This window comes from Erpetoichthys calabaricus, chromosome 5 (genome assembly GCF_900747795.2).
Source record: "Erpetoichthys calabaricus chromosome 5, fErpCal1.3, whole genome shotgun sequence".
In the NCBI taxonomy this organism is placed as follows: domain Eukaryota; kingdom Metazoa; phylum Chordata; class Cladistia; order Polypteriformes; family Polypteridae; genus Erpetoichthys; species Erpetoichthys calabaricus.
In genome coordinates, this window is record NC_041398.2 from 184573721 (window position 1) to 184591215 (window position 17495).

The window sequence follows — 17495 nt, forward strand, 5'->3', positions numbered from 1 at the left end:
TCAGCTAATCCATTCATTTTTGTGCTCTCTTCCTCAAATCTCTAGGGCCCCTGCTAATTCTAAATCACTGTGTAGAAGGCAGGAACCCACTCTAGTTGGGCACTACACCACTGCGGAACACACTTATACACATACACTGAGCAAATGTAGCTGTACATCTATATTATGTAGGAGGAAAACCCAAAGAAAACACACACGCACACAGGGAGCATTCAAACTCCACACTATCACTGCCACTTTGCCAGAATTTGAACCTAATCTCCAGAAGACGTGAGGGAGCAGCACATCACGTTGTGATCCTGTGCCATTCACCTCACTGATGAGATTTTATGAGTACAATTTTCACACAAACACACAAAAAAACTGCAAGATCAAAGAAGCAAAGTAGATGTTTCTTTTATGTTTTACAAAATATTTACAAGGGTGTTTTGGTCAAAGACAAGTCCAATGGCACATCATTAATAACAATGCAAATGTATTTTGATCACCTTCAAATAAAACTGAAAAAATTGTGAGTTAAAATAACCAAAATAACAAATGCCACCATGCAAATGCAAATAAAGGAAAAATTAAAAGAAACCGCCAAAAAAAACAAAATAAAACAACTTCATTTTAAGTGCAAGAAAAAGCTTTGATATAAAGCTTAAAATGCAACATTATACATATATATATATATTTCTTTTAAATACAAGACTTGCAATAAAATATTTCTTATTTCTGATACATCATCTATGTACAACGCCAGCAATAACACTAAACCATAACATCATTTGATTTCCTAGATTATATATTTGGTACATACACAATAAAAGTACTGGCAAGAAATGTTGGTTTGCTTATCATCTATAATAAGTAGAGTGAGTGCTTGCCTCGGCCAGGTGACCAGCCACCTGAATTCTCCTTCTTCATTATGTAACCGTCCTTTACAGACATTTCAAGTTCACTGAATCCATATGGTGTTTCCTCTTTCTGGCCTTCTTGGCTCCACTGTTAGTTCCCCAAATGTGGAGAAAAACTGCTCCATTTCTTTTTGCAACATTTCATTTCTCTTTTCTGCATCGTCTTTTGCTCTCTCAGCATTCCTCATTTTTATTTCCACCATAGTGTACTTTTTTCTTTCCTGGTCCAGTTCTTCATGTAATGATGTAATTTCTGTTTCCAGTGCAAGGTTCTTTTGTTCCAGGCTACAGAGGATAAAGCAAACATGACAAAGGTATCTCATAAAGAAGCTGGAAAAGGTTCACCTACAGGGCGCTGTAAGAATGAGAATCTGCACAAACAGTTCTAATGTATTGCCTTACATACTGTAAGTACTTAGTGGGTCGATGTGTAAATACAGTAAAACCTTAATTATCCGTCACTTGATTAACTGCCAGTCTCCATTAACCGTCAGGGCCAAAAAAAAAAAAACACATTGCGCACGCCAGCGCCTACCTATCATTGTACTACTACTGCTGAGCATTATGCTGTGAGCTTTGCACATTGGAACAACTTTCCCTTGTGCTAGTGTGTAGCGTTCTTCCCCAGCAACAAAGTGCCAGTTATGTACCTTCAGTTTCAATAGCGTTTTGTAACTTCTCTCTTTTGTTATAATTAATCTACTATACATTGTTATGGTCGATAAACGTATGCATGTAGTGTTGGAATTGTCACAAAAACTGAAATTATTAAACATTTACAAAATGGCGAAAGTGTTTCAAGTATTGCTTCAATTTGCAGAGTAGGAAGAATAGTGAACAATAAAAAGCGTGAAGACCGACAAAATTGAAAAACATGTTGAAAATGGAAACAATAACGGTAATGTTATTCTGTATTAAAGATAATGTTCTCCTGTAATGTAATTTTCTTTTTAAATTCTGTTATAGTATGTTTTGTTAATATATTGTGACATGCAGGCAGCTTCTGATGTGCTGCATGGGAGCAGAAAGAGTAGAAAGAATGCTGTAAGTGATGGGACTGGGTGAAGGGCTTCTGTTCTGTAAGGAGATGAGTGACAGGAGAAGTTAGGAGGAAAAGAAAGGTGCGGCGGAAGGACGTTTTGAGGAGAGAAAAAGCAGGAGTGTTTATGGTATAGAGAAAAAAAGAATGTAAGTGGCAGGAAATAAACTGATTTCTTTTATTGTTTTGGAGGTGTGCTCCGTAACTCAGATAACGGTGTAGAAGACAGGGCACTGTTTGTTATGGAACGAAGACTCTAAGTAAAACACAGAAAATTCCAGTACCTCTGAATTCTGTTTGCTTATTATGCTGATCGTTACAATATCATATAAATTGATTCATTTTGTTAAAACTATATTTTGTTAATATAGTTTTATTTTGTAAATAAATATGACTATTCCCTAATCTAATCTACCATATATCATTTTTAAAGTAGCTATTCTGCTCTCCATCTTTTCTGTTATCTATCATGGCCTCTGTCCCGACCCTTGACGGATAATCAAGCTTTTACTGTATGTCTATTACCTCCATATTAATCAGATACTATTTCACTTCTACATTGTAGCTTATTATTGGCTGGTGTACATTATTCATGTTGCATACTGGATCATGATGCAATGTATGTGTTCATGTAGCAGGAGTTCTGTACGAATGAATGCATTAAGTGAACTTGGCTACTACCGAAAACAAGCACAGATCACACACCACAACAATGTCAATTATGGTGGAAGTCAAAGTTTTCCAAAATAACACCTCAACTACTTCTCAGCCTGAAATTAGCATTTCATTGTGAATAATTGATCTATTATTTTCAATTCCATTTCATTTTCTGTTTTCATTTATTTAAAATGCCACATATGATACTGTGCATTCAGTTACTTACTTTGTATACGAGTCATTTTTTTAACTAATGTTACCTTTTCACAATTTTATTCACTGTATGTAGGCAGCGGTACACAGTGTGATAATATTTGTGATTGTAAAGAATTATAAAGAATTAAAAACATTATGGTCTTTGTGGTCTTTTGGCCTGCAACTCATGCAGATTTAGATTTTTTTTTTCTATAGCTTAACTGGAGCTTTTGCATTTTTTCTGTCCACCCTGGCCATCTTAACACATGTTAGACTGTAATGCAAATTTAATACTTGTCTTTAAATGTTCCAGCAAAGATGATGCAATTAAATCTTCAGATCTTGCTATATCTATATTTGTTGATCCAGTTTTGTGAGCCACTAACTCTAAGTGGAGTCGATAACAACCTCTACTGCTACAATGTATATGGAAGAGAAAGTCTGTGATACGGTTTGCATATTTGCAGCTGGAGATCCACAAAGGGAGAAAATGAATCACGTATCATAAAGTAGTTTTTATTCCTGAGCTTTCAGCCCCTACCAGGGGCCTTCATCAGAGGATAATACTTAGACTTACAAGAATCAAAGGCAATATATAGCAAAAATTGCGTAGTGAAAGGGGATGGTGGTGTTGCTTTTAAAGTCAGTGTTAACTGTGGGGAGATTGGGGGAATGGTTGTTATTGGTTGTAAAGATTTTTTTTTATTATGAACACATTCTTCTTAAGTTTGCGTATGCTGGTTTTATGTCCAAATGGCTGTTGATGGCGTTCTCATTTCATAGCCAAGATTCGGCCAGCTCTCTGGCACTTTTGGTACTGGCCTTAAATCTTACTTGTGCATTGTCCCAGTTAAATGTATGTCTTGTTGATTTAGTATGCGTGTAGATCGTCATACTAAAAAATGACCAGCTGAATAAGTTCTACAACCACATCAACACAATATTCCCTGCAATCCAATTCACCATGGAAAAAGAAATGAACCGACTCATCAGCTTCCTGGACATCTACACTGACAGAAATATTGATGCCACAAGTGTTTACCGTAAGGAATGCTATGCAGACAAGATATTACACTTCGCCAGCAACCACCCAGTATCTCATAAATGGAGCTGTGTTAAAACTCTATTCAAAAGAGCCCACACCCATTGTAATACGAAGGAGACAAAAATGAATGAAAGACGCTATCTCTTCCGTCTTCTCTACACTTCAAACGGATACTCAAAAACATTCATTAATCGAAGCTTACACAGAAGACACCAAAAACTCAGCAAACAATGGACCTGAACCAGAACCCCCACCCCACCTGGTACTCACTTCCTTATCACCACAAGGTGTCTGAAGGTGCAGCACGCATTCTGGCCAAGTCAGGCGTCAGAACAGCACACAAACCCATGAACAATCTGTGCAGACAGCAGAAACACGAAACGCAGTTTATAGCATTCCATGCAGTTCTTGCCCAGCGGTATACATAGGACAAACATCAAAAAGAATCGCAACACGAATACATGAACATCGCAACGCCGTCAGAAGAAAGGACGCACGATCACTGATCTACATGCATACTAAATCAACAGGACATACATTTTTCTTGGACAAGGTACAAGTAAGATTTAAGGCCAGTACCAAAAGTGCCAGAGAGCTGGCCAAATCTTGGCTATCAAATGAGAACGCCATCAACAGACATTTGGACATAAATCCAGCATGTGTAAACTTAAGAAGAACATGTTCATAATAAAAAAAAAACTTTACAACCAATAACCTCCCCCCCACATCTGTTCACACTGACTTAGCTTAAAAGCACCACCACCACCCCCTTCCACTACGCAATTTTTGCTATATATTGCCTTTGATTCTTGTAAGTCTAAGTATTATCCTCTGATGAAGGCCCCTGGTAGGGGCTGAAAGCTCAGAAATAAAACTGCTTTATGATACGTGATTCATTTTCTCCCTTTGTGGATCTCCAGCTGCAAATATGCAAACCGTATCACAGACCTTCTCTTCCATATATATTGTAGCAGTAGAGGTTGTTATCGACCTCTTGAACCCTCAGGTACCACGCCAGACACCAGGTAAAAGTGCAATACTTCTTCTTTTTATTATTATAATGTGCACTAAGCACCCTCCACTCCACACTACACATACAAAGCTCAATAATTAATAATCACTACAATATTCTCAATCCTCCTCTCCCAGACACTTAGCCACCCTTCCTCCCAGCTCAGCTCAGTGTCTGGACTTTCCCACAGTCCTTTTATATCTCCTGACCCAGAAGTGGTTCCAGCCCAACAATCCATAAGTCCTCATCACATCCGGGTCAGATTAAAAGTCCTTTTCTTCAACCCGGAAGCATGCCGTTCCTTCCGGTCATGTGATCATGACGCACTTCCGGGTTATAGGGCACATAGCACTCTGTAAGCCTCCCTACAGTGGCTCCTGGTGGTCCCCATGGTATCCAGCAGGGCTGTTTATAAAAACTTCAATGTCCATAATGCCCTGCTGGAATTTGGGGACCTTCCATGCTGCTGGGAGGGCTCCATCTGGCAGCCTGCAGGTGTGGACCGGAATATTTGGCCAGCCATTCCTCACAGTTCCCTCCCCTTAGCGAAGACCACTGGGGCGGAGCGGCCAGCCCCGCAAGGGATGTCTTCCTCCAGGAGGACCCGTCAGTCGGGCTTTGGCGCTGCTGTCTAGACTCCCCAGAGAACCTAGGGGGAACGGTGTATCAGCTGTCACTCCGATCCCCTGTCCTCCGAGGACAACTTCGCCATACGTGGCCCGGCTGACGACAGTCATAGCAAAGTCGTCGCCCTCCTGGTTGCCTTCCTCCGCGAGACTGGAAACACCTCGGGAACTCCGTCAACTCTGCCCTTTTCTCCACCGAGGGAGGTTTTATGGCCGCCTCGGTGCTCTCAGCCCTTCTTTCTGATTTGTCAGGAGACCCGCATTTTATTTTTGGGATCTCCTGCTTATTCTGGGGCTTGTGCACAGTTTGGGTCTCTCTATTGGAAGAAGAGAGCCCCTTTTCTGTCTGCTCGCCCTTTGCTTTTAACCTAATTAGAGGCGACGTCTTCAGCACCGCATCGCCCCGAGAGACAGCACTTTTCAGCTGCTCCGGTTTGATCGGCGCTTCCTCCGCCCCTTCTGTCATCTCACCACATTCCCTTGTTGGGTTCGCAGTGACTTGGCACCCGCTACTTATTAATCGCGGTCCCGGATCGCACTGTGTCCCTTTATAATGTACGGTACCGGCATTAACCACCTGTACCGCCAAATCATATAAGACGGGAGGTTGTCATCCTATACGCTGCAGGAATTCGTCCACTTTCCGTATGGGCGCTTCAGCCTTCTCTCCCAGTTCCCCAACGATCTTCTGAATCGCTGTCAGCATCTGTAATAAACTGCGTACGGGCTCGATTAATTTCCCGAGTGCCCGCACGTCCACAAAGTTATTTAATTCAGCCTGAGGTAAGTTTGTTTCCGCCTTCTCCTTACCTGCCGGCCGGGAGCCAATGAGCATGTCCATTCCTGTCACGTGCTCGGCTGGGATGTGTGGAGGCTCTTGGGAATTGGAGTCTGTAGAGGATCGGGTGGCCGCTACCAGCCGACTGCAATCCACCTTTTCTAATTTATCGGCGGATCGTTCAGTCACTTCCCGCTCCTCTTTATCTTTATTTATTTTTGGCGCTGTTTGGCTCGCCTCTCCCTTCCCTTTCAGGGAGCTCGGTTCCGTCGGGGAAACTATGACCTCACCTACGGACCGACGCTGACCTTCTCCTTCCCAAAATCCTTCGGGCGAGATCACGTGCTCCGTTTCGGTGAATCGTCGGATCTCTTCCTGGTCAGGTGACACCATGTTTTGGTTTTGGCTTACCCAGCCTGCCCCAGGATAGTCCACGTGACTGATATCGTTGAATAGGAACCCCTGCAGACTCCTAGACTGGTTCGCCTTCTTCGAATTGTGGCCATCTTGCCTAGGTATGAGGTAGGTGTCCGACTCATAGTCCAATTCGCGCCGACAGGCCTCTGCAAAACAACTAAAGAAAGGTCCCGGCACAACAGGCGTTTTCTCGGCACATACCTCCGGCTTTTGATGGCGTATTCCAAGGTCCTTTAGGCAGTCCGGTGTGTCCGATTTCCGACAGTGCTCCTGCTGTCGCGCTGCTCGGGCTTGCTCGGCTTTAATCAGCGCCCTGTCTTCCTCACTGCCCGTCAGGTATGTCCAGACTCGCTCGGCGTCAGTTAGGGTCTGTTCCTTTGGGCGACTCCAATTCTTCCTTCCAGATTTCTTCCCCATCGCAGTCCGAAGTACAATAAGGCTCACTATCGCAGCACTCTTGGTATAGTGTGGCGTTTCGACCTCCGGGTGCTTTGACGCTTATAAAAACTACAATGTCCATAATGCCCTGCTGGAATTTTGGGGACCTTACATGCTGCTGGCAGCCTGGAGGTGTGGACCAGAATATTTGGCCAGCCATCCCTCACAACATATAAACATAAATCATGACTGAAAATACAAAAAAAACTGATGACAAGTTGCTAATCTAAAGGGAAAACTACTGTAATGTCTGGCAAAAGCTATGCAGTCTTTGGAAGGACAAAAGGAGGAAATAGCCCCAACATATTTTCTTTTCATATTTCATTATGCTTTCCTAATGTTCAACACATGCAAGTTAAGAAAGGGTGCTAACTTCTGAAACCCTGTACTGTAAAAAGAAGGTTAAATATGGAAAATTGTTAAAATCTTTTGCAGAATACTTCCTTGTATTGTAAATCACTGGGAAGTAGAGTTGTCGAACAAAAATCAGTACGATATAGCACTTTTTTGTTTTGTTATAGGAATCTACAGACCAGTAAGAAAAGAAAATGTTTCACTTGTACTTGCATAACAAGATGTGCTGCTTCTAAAATCCTTGTCCCAGCATTAAGTAGCATGCTCATCACTGTGGGAAGTTAACATTAGTTAAATGAAACAAGACATGTGTAGCCATCGCTAAAAGAAGTAAGAGTTTGTAAATAGTCTTTAGACTGTGTAGATACTTCCTGAGAAAGGGTGCTTTTAAGACAAAAAAAAAAAAACACACGGACAAACCATCAAAAAACTGTGTGCTGTATACTCCCATATACCCACCTATAAATTCATGGACCTCTGTTCCTTGTCCTAATAGCCTATCTTCTAATAAATCTTCATTAATTGCTTTTGTTATACAAGAGAGACGTTTTTATTTGTGTTTGGGGTGGGGGAGGTGTTATTTGATTGTATCTTATTTATTTATTTAAGAACTTCTGTAAAATTTTAATTTCACGTTGGGGAAAAAAAGTATAATCTAATCTAATTTACTCTAATCTAATCTAATCGCTGCTGTGTGGAGTGCTCTAAATTTTCTGCAAGTTTTTGTGAGTTGGAATAAAATTGTGGTTATTGTTTTTTAAATTATTTGCTTCAACACATTTCATTACTTCTGTGAATATTTAAGAGAGTAAACATCTTAATAAGTAATTTTGTAGAGCTTAAAATATAAAACACAATTTTGTTTAGGAAGCTGAAATCATTTAGATTTGTGGCAACAAGTGGGGAAATTGGCTTCTTCAATAAAACACACATGGTTTTAGATGAAAAGAGAAAACTTATGGAAGAAAAAGAGCTTAAAAAATCAGAATCATGACTTTACTATATAAATATTGTATTGGTCACATGCTGCTGCATACAGGATGCTAATTTCTATAACATTAAATAAAAATTTTGAGATTCCCAATTGCATTGTCAGAGTATAAAACACAGTAAATTAAAAATATGCGAATGAAAACAGGCCATTCATCCCATCAAAGCTTGCCAATTCTATTCACCTTCTTTTGAGTCCACTACAAAAAGTCCTTCTCATAAGCAGTACTTTCAGGTTTGAGACCTCCCAATAAAGGCCTGCCACCTGCTCCTCCAGTATAATGACCCGGACTTTATGGTGCTATATGAGCTGGCATCTCCTAAAGACATAGCCTTCAAGGAAGCCTGACTTTTCCACGCCATCCTCCAAAAAGTCCAGCATCAAAAAGGACTTGCGTTGTACTGTCTCATTTTTAAAATATGGATTTTTAAAAATGAGACAGTACAACGCAAGTCCTTTCTTTGAAGTTACTAAACTTTACTTTTTCTACTGCTTGCTTCCCAAACAATCTGTTTCCTAACACTGTGCTCTTCTTATTACTTTCTTACAACAAAACTTGTATTTTAATTATCTCTTACAGGAAAGCAATGTACAGTATGCTTATTCTGTTGTGTTTCATCTTTTATAAAAAATAAGATTGTTCTCTCTAGGAAAGGGACTAATAATAGGTGTCTCTACAAAAATTAAACATTTATTATTAAGGCTAAGTGTTTTAGCATTCCTTTCTTACCTTCTTATTCGTGACTCATACTCAAGCTTTTGTTTCACCATTTCTTGTTTTAAACTGGCCACCAGACTATGTAGGGCACTGTGATTACTTGACGTGTTAACAATAAATGTTTCACTGTTGTCACTGCTGCTTGTGGCCCGACTGCTACGACCACCTCCACTTCGTCGATCAAACTTGCAGTCAAATTCCCCAGCTTGTGAAAGCTCATCCTGCAGTGGCCCATCTAATATGGGGTCTTCATCATTTCCACCAAAGAAGTCCTGTTCAGGACAAGTTGTGGTAGAAGACCGACAAGAATTGTTCTCCGGTAATGAGATTTCACAAGATGATGTGGACCAGGTTGCACTGTCCACACTCTGTTTGTCCTCACAGTTCATTGCAAAGAACTGGTGCTGAACATTGTCATATGTGGATAACCTGTTTTGCTGATTTGACAATTCATTCATAGAGTCCTTTTGTTTGTTGTCCCTGAGTGTCACATACCCATTGGGCATCCATATTCCATTCCGACCATTTAAAGTTGCATTAATAACATCTGTGCTAGAAACACCCATCCTCACCCCTCCATTAGGCATACTACCAGTCCCCATTTTAGTTCCTGTACTTTTCAAGGAGGCAGTTCTTCTAGCCTGCAGGTTACCATTTGGCAGTGTCTGGCACTTCTCCTGTACATCAACTGAACTGCTAAAAGAACCATTGGTAACTATGCCACTTCCCTTGTTAAAAGCTGGGTTCTTCTTTACAAGTAAAGGTGGACTTCTGGTAATATCAAGTTTGCCACTAAGGCTATTTCTTGGACTGTTTGTTCTGCTACCACCTAAGGAAGTTGGAGATCCATTATCAATGCTGTTTCTTTGTGGGGATTCAGGTTTCTCCCATGAACACTGCCTGACAGATATTTCTCTAGTGTTGTTATTCTCTTTGTTCTGGAGTTGACCACTTGTAGGGGATTTATTAGATTCGTTGTTATTGTTGCACACTTCTAGTACAATTTGGTCCTCCTCTTTAGGAAACAGTTTGTCGTGTTTTCCAATCAGTATAGACATAAGTTGTTGTACAAGTACAGTACCTGCATAAGGAATAAAGAAATTTTTCAGTAAGATCAGAAAGGTATAATTAAATATTTGTAGCTCAGAATTTTCTTACATATATATTGTATAAATGTGCCTTTATACTAGTTCTTTCAGTATATAGATAACACTGCTCAAAGAGATTAAAACTGACTCAGTATGTAATCATATATGGCTGATGCATTTAAAAAGTAAAGCAAAGTATTCTACAGTATATATTAATACTGAAGTTTCCTGTTCCAATCATCTTGTGACTCCGTGATTATTGTGAGTTATTAGTATCATAGTATATCTTATTCCAGTCATCAGTGTGAAAGCAAGGAAACACTCAGACTACTACTTGTCTCAATGCCAAGAGGATGGTGGAATCCATTTTCTGTTTAAGAAAGGTATATAAATAAAGAAAAATAAATAAATTCATAATCTGATTGAAATTATCATGTTAAAACAAAACATGGTATGATGGTCCACTCTCCAGGGTTCTAATCTACCTGTCTGGATTTCTTTCTGTACAGAGTTTGTACATTCTCTTCATGTCTGCTTGGATTTTCCTTTGGGTACTTTAAAGACACAATGCTTAGGCAAAATTTACTCTGTGCTGACTGTGAGTATTGGTGTGTGCATGAGTGGGCCCAGTGATGGACTGGCATCTGACAATATTCCTCAAGGCACTGTAGTTTATTCTGTTTTGTGATAATGATGGTACACTGCTGGTTCATATATTATGCAGAGGGTTTGAGACATAGATAGCTAGCAGCTTAGTTAATATCCTTATTTTAGCACTGTTTCCAGAGACTCAATACTAATGCCCAGAAAAGAGCCAAACTTCCTGATTACCTTACGTGTGTTATTATTGCATATACCAGTATGCTCATTACATCCCTAACATACCACTGAATAAACCTGTAAACTTAGAACCACAGACTGAGAACATATGAAGAACTATACTGCACACACTAAAGGACCCATGGTGCCCTAGGAAATGAGATTGAGTCAGGCTCTTCTTATATATGTGTTTTATGTATGTTAGTCCTGGTGCACAGAGGTTATTTATTTGCCAGAGCTCCAGTCTTCGCCTATAGCTTACATGAAAACCAGAGTTCCTGAACTCTACTGGCTTCTTCTTGATTTTGCTAACATCAGACTCCATATGGTTAAACTGCAGCAGTATACAAAGTCATTCATCAGACCTCTGTATTCTTCCTCCTGACACCAACTTATATACCTCATGGATAAGGAATTGTTCAAAAAACATCTGCAGGCTTGCAAGCCACCAAATTTGTATTTTACAGTGCATCCGGAAAGTATTCACAGCACATCACTTTTTCCACATTTTGTTATGTTACAGCCTTATTCCAAAATGGATTAAATTCATTTTTTTCCTCAGAATTCTGCACACAACACCCCATAATGACAACGTGAAAAAGTTTACTTGAGGTTTTTGCAAATCTCAAGGATGATCAGGGGAAACAGGATGCACCTGAGCTCAATTTCGAGCTTCACGGCAAAGGCTGTGAATACTTATGTACATGTGTTTTCTCAATTTTTTTATTTTTAATAAATTTGCAAAAATCTCAAGTAAACTTTTTTCACGTTGTCATTATGGGGTGTTGTGTGTAGAATTCTGAGGAAAAAAATGAATTTAATCCATTTTGGAATAAGGCTGTAACATAACAAAATGTGGAAAAAGTGATGCGCTGTGAATATTTTCTGGATGCACTGTAGGTTTGATGATATGCATATGCAGTGAACAGGAAGGGATCTGAGACATTTCCAAAATTTATGTAGGGACAAATTCAGTCTTCATTTTTTCTACCTTTTTTTGTGGAGATGCCTAAATGAGCTTGTGCATTGATCAGTATTACTTCTTCAGTAACTATAATGACTTTTCGATAATATGGGATCTTGTAAATTGTAGAACAGTGCAATAGTGCAACAGTGCAACCTTTGCAGAATCAAATGTTCCACTAAGTATAAAGGCATAGTCAAGATTAATACATCAGACATACTTGTGACATTCATAGATGGTTTCCACCATTATTTTCCTTGCTACTGGCTCTGTTTACTTTTTAAACTTACATATAGCACAACTCAAACTGTATTTCCTTTACAAATTTATTGAAAATTATATATTAAATTGCATTGCTGCCAGTTTCTATTTCTGACACTGACTACTAAATATGCCAAATAAATCAAGTTTTGTTACCTGCCTTTTACTGATAACCATTTAAGTGTCTAATCTAGTATTCAATTGGATAGAAGTTTAAACTATAGATATGTCCTTGCCATAAGGGAACCTAAATGTGCTTTTTATTTTAATTTCACAAAAATATACATGTATAGACTATTTGCACTTAAGTGTCATTTATTATGCAAAGACTGGGTTTAAGTTCAAAATTAATGACGAATGCTTATTTAATACCTAGTACATTAAATGTCAATGCAGCTTTGTCTTAAACATGTCTGTTACTGTGTTCTAAACTACACTTACTTGCTGCAGTTTAACACACTTAAAATTAAAGAAAGACCAGTATTCATAAGCGAGAGAGAATTCTGAGAGCCTGGTTAAAAACTGAGGCTCTACTTAAAATATCTAGAATGGTAAAAACGCATTTCATTCATCTCCTTCTTTCCTCCTACAAATAATTAGAAAATAAAAACCATATCAATGAAATACCTTCCATAATAGCTACAGGATCCTCCACCTTAGGACGTAGAATGTTTGGTCCAAATACAGTTGCTAAATTCTGTACACTCATCTTATTGACTCCACAATAGGACTGCACTTCATCTAGGAACCTGCCAGCAAAGAAAAGTATTGTTTAATCAGTTTATTTGTGTGATGAATGTTTCAGCATATTTTTGTCCTATGAAAGAAAAGGATACATTTTGTCATATTTTAAAAGACCATATTCCTGCAATAATACTTTGATATTTCGATCAGGGAAATACTGTGTACTAGTTTCCTGTCTAAACCCATTTTACAGAATTTTTTATTTGTAGGAAAAGGTATGATGTCATTTGCTTCATGTCTGTTGTAAACTTTGGTATTAAAGACAATCTGAAATAATTTTAGATTTTACATATTTTTCAGTATCTTGTTTCATTTTAGATATTTTAAGTATCTCCCAACAAGGCAAGTAATTTAGTTCCTTAATCTGTTAAAAGGACATGAATATGCTTAGCTACCTCTACAACTTAATTTGCTGATCAATATATATCATAGTACATAAAGCATGCTATAATCTTGTAATGCCCAGGTTGCCTGCACCTGGCACGCTCCCCATGAATTTGGGACATGAAACCGAGATGGTAGGCAAAAAGGACACATAACAACACAGGTAAGTGCAAAATGTGCTTTGTACTTTTATTACCACAAAACAAGATAAAACGCAGAATAAAAATGATATTACTTTGAACATCCAGCTGAACTAAATTGGCCAGGATATAAAGTCAGATAAAAACTTAACTGGTACAGAAGAAACAAAGATATAAATTTATAATTTGAGAAAAGGTTGTGACTGGAAAATTATTTGTACAATATTTGGAGATGGTCAAGTAGGGACGTTATTCCAATGAGACAGAGAGAACAAACATTGTTTGTAGCTGGGCTGAAAAGTAGTCAAGATGTTTAATGTAACTTGATTTTATTTATATTGTTTTATTTGTCCCCAGACTCTCCCCATTCTTCTTTAGTAAGCATACTATTTTATATCATTTAGATCTGTTTCAGTTATTTATTTCCACAGTGAGCGACCTCTAAGAACTGCTGCTCTTAGAACAAAAAAGTTAAACATAGAAGCAAAAACAGACGAGGCTCTCGAGTAAACTGCTGATTTTTAGATCATTCCTGTACCAAAGCAATTAAAGGATTAACATACAGTGTTCATAGTACTTTAGTGATTTGGCTGACATCTGCTTAAATAATTCTCCGCTTGCCTATTCTTTTCACGTTTACATATGCTGCAGATTAACATGTCTGATTAATATCAGTTAAGTTATACATAATATGTTTCTAAAACTGTTATGAATTATTTCATAATCTAAAATTAGATTATGATGAATTGTTTCCCACGAGTCAAAATTTTTCATGAATTATCTCAGATAAATGTCTGGCTCTGGATAAACTATTTGCTTCTTGCTGTTAAATTACTATATATATATTCATTGTGTAGTATATAAAAATAACAAACATATGGAAGTTTATGGTAAGTAAATATCAGCTTGGTTATGCCTTGTTTATCCTATGTTTAGAATAGGCTAGTGTAATTGCAGGTTCTTAACAATTTGTACAAGGCAATACTTAAAAACTGTTACATACCTGCAGATGTACTGGAGGAGATTATAATTAACCAGAGGCAAACTCTTCACTTGCTTAGCAAGATCCTTCATTCCCTGATAACATAAGAGAGAAAATAAGATAACTATGTAGGTTACAGTGTTAGTTCATATTCTACCAGTCAAGGCATCTCTTACATGTTTAAAGACCCTCTTGTCTCTACATAATACTGTATACTGTATGTGTGGTATAAAAGCGCAAATGTTAAGGCTATAGAAATTTCCAGTTACTAAACTGAAAGTAGGATGCTACCCAGAACTGATGAATTTTCACTTTGTAAGAAAGTAGTGATGCCCACTGTGAGCCAGAATAGGACCGGTTAAGAATGGAACTGAATGCATTCTCTCCATGTGTGTTTTTCATTCCATACCCCAAAGAGGTGCATGTCAAATTAAAATGGTTCTGTTTGAGTGTGCATGACTCTGTAAGTGAGCCCTGTGGTTGATTGATGCTCTGTCTAGTTTTAGGTACTGTACTGCCTTGGGTCAGATTCTTCTGGGACAGTTTCTGGTTTCCTCTGACCCTTAGCTGAATAGGCGCGTTTAAGAATTTATGAACAGACATGTATTACCAACTACATGACAGAAGTGTTAAAATGACCCTCTTGTTTTGAAGTACAGCTAACAAGACTGTAACATTCACAGTACCTAGATAAATAAACGTGTTATGCATTAATGATAAAATCTCATTTTTTATAAGGTAACTTTCTTTGCCTATGTTGAAAATAACGATCCTCAGAACGACCTCTAAGAACATAGTACCACATTTGTTGTCAAAAAGCCTTTAAAGTTAAAAGATGTACATTTCATTTCTTTTTTTAAGTTACAGTCCATGTGGAGTGGATGTTTATCCACAAATACTGCATATAATACCTAGGTTATACAGAAAAACATTTATATTGTAAAAATATTTTTAAAAGGAAATCTCACTTTTTGTCAGCTGATATGATATGCATATAAGTTACATTTTATACAGTCAAGTTTGGTAAATGTTGTTATTCATATAAAAACTAAAAAGGACATTGTTTCTTTCCTTGAAGTGTATTCACAAAACTTGACTCACAGATGAACAGATAAAATACAAATTCAATAACACATTAATCCTTACACTGTCTTCATCTTTGCTGAGGAGTTTGGTGCATAAAAGAAATTCTTCATACTTTGCAAAAGGAATGACTGGTTCTGGAAGTTCTCTAAGATATAGCTTTAGCAAGGAGGCCACTGTATGTACATCTGTATTGCTAGAAAAAGAAAAAAAAAACACTTAAGATATTACAAAAAAAATTTTTTTAAATCTGAAGTAAGAAAATTCTTTAATGTAAGAGCACTCAGTTTTGCTCTTGGAGGACTACAGTGGCTGCTGATTTTGGTCCAGGGTGCTTAATTAGAAGTCAATTCCTTTCAATAACACAACTTATTTAATATTATGGATTGCAAATGTTTTCATTCTGCCACATTAGGTCATTTTTATATTGTAGATTTTTTCCTTTCTGGGCATACAGTATAAATGTTTTGTAGAACTAAGCAAATTTGCAATCATCTGTCCTTTGCTTTTTTCTTTTTTGATTCTTTCCATATATTTTATTAAACTAAGTACTTCAAGATGAACACACACAGGTCTAAATGGGACCAAGTTATATGACAGACTGCTGGTTCCTTTGTCATTTGCATCTAATTGTTAACTGGAGGCTGTTAAGAAAACGAGAACCAATAAAAACAGTAACAGAATAAAAAAAGCAGTACCTGTTTAGTAATTTGAATTAGGAATCTAACTAACATGAACCACAAATGTATTGCTTGAGTAATAATGGCTTCAGCTTCAATAACTGGCTTCTAATAAAGGAACAGAGACTGAACAAAAGCTTGTGGCTACTGTTGCCTGTCCAGGAGTGAACATGAGCATTCCTAATTTAATGCAAACAAATCTGAAACATTTTGCCACTAAAATACCACATACAAATATATAATATAAACAACATTTATACATAAAAAATACAAAAACCAAAAAAATCAGTTCATAAAATTAACAGAACATTTTTGCATTAAATTACAGTTGCAAATGAATGCATGAAATTATCAAAAAGTGGGTGCATTAAGTTTGCCTCAAACAAAGTATGAAAACCAAAAAAATAGCACAATTAAAATCCCAACAACATCAAAAGTGGGTTTGTGAAATTAACATCAAAAATTGCCTGAAGCATTACAAATGGGTGCACAAAATTAAAATCAAAATGCATGTAAATTCAAAAATTAGGTGAATGGAATTACAACAAAGTTAAAACATAATTTTAATCAAGAACTGAAATAATTTTGTAGTTACTTCCATACATGAAGACTGTGACTTTGTTTACAAATGTCTGTGACACATTGGAGGAGGAGGTTAGGAGCACGCGTTGCTCTAGTTATAAATTGTAATACAACTGAATTAGCATGCCATAGACATTTATGAACAAAGTCACAGTCAATTATCCTAAGAAATCCACATTATCAATATCTGGAATTTATCAGAACACACAAATTTGCGTGGTCACTACCTGTACACATCCACTGTTTTCCAATAATGAACAGTTTACCCTTAAGGTCTGTTTATTCTTGGGCGAAAACAGCTGCAGATGTGATTGTCCACCCTGGTCTGTTTATAGTACAAGCGTTCAGTGCATAACAATATACATACATACCATGTGCAGAATTAAAATGAAAATTCAGAAAGTTCTTTGGGGTAGAAATATTTTGGTTAATCTATAAAAAGTGTCCTTAATGGAAAGGACTTGAATGACTTTGATAAGATGGGAAGAAGCAGACAGATGGGTAAAAGTTACATATGAATTGTTCAAAAATGTTAAAATTACTTTCATCAAAGTAATGTGTTAATATGTGTGCATAGTACTCTAAAATGAAATTCTTAC

At 37.5% G+C, this 17495-nt stretch overlaps 1 protein-coding gene across 5 annotated transcripts in view; it reads right to left on the bottom strand.

Moving 5' to 3' along the window:
• Positions 1–380: 380 nt before the first annotated feature.
• The window catches only part of arhgap24 (Rho GTPase activating protein 24), a 578933-nt gene continuing 561818 nt past the window's right edge, over positions 381–17495 (bottom strand). For all 5 annotated transcript variants that reach the window (XM_028802301.2, XM_051928081.1, XM_051928082.1 and 2 more), the window contains 5 exons: positions 15698–15830; positions 14573–14646; positions 12929–13050; positions 9182–10250; positions 381–1184 (listed from right to left, as the gene is read on the bottom strand). In XM_028802301.2, the coding sequence (XP_028658134.2) occupies positions 941–1184; positions 9182–10250; positions 12929–13050; positions 14573–14646; positions 15698–15830 (1642 nt within the window). In that variant the 3' untranslated portion in view covers positions 381–940. The remainder of the gene's footprint in view (positions 1185–9181; positions 10251–12928; positions 13051–14572; positions 14647–15697; positions 15831–17495) is intronic.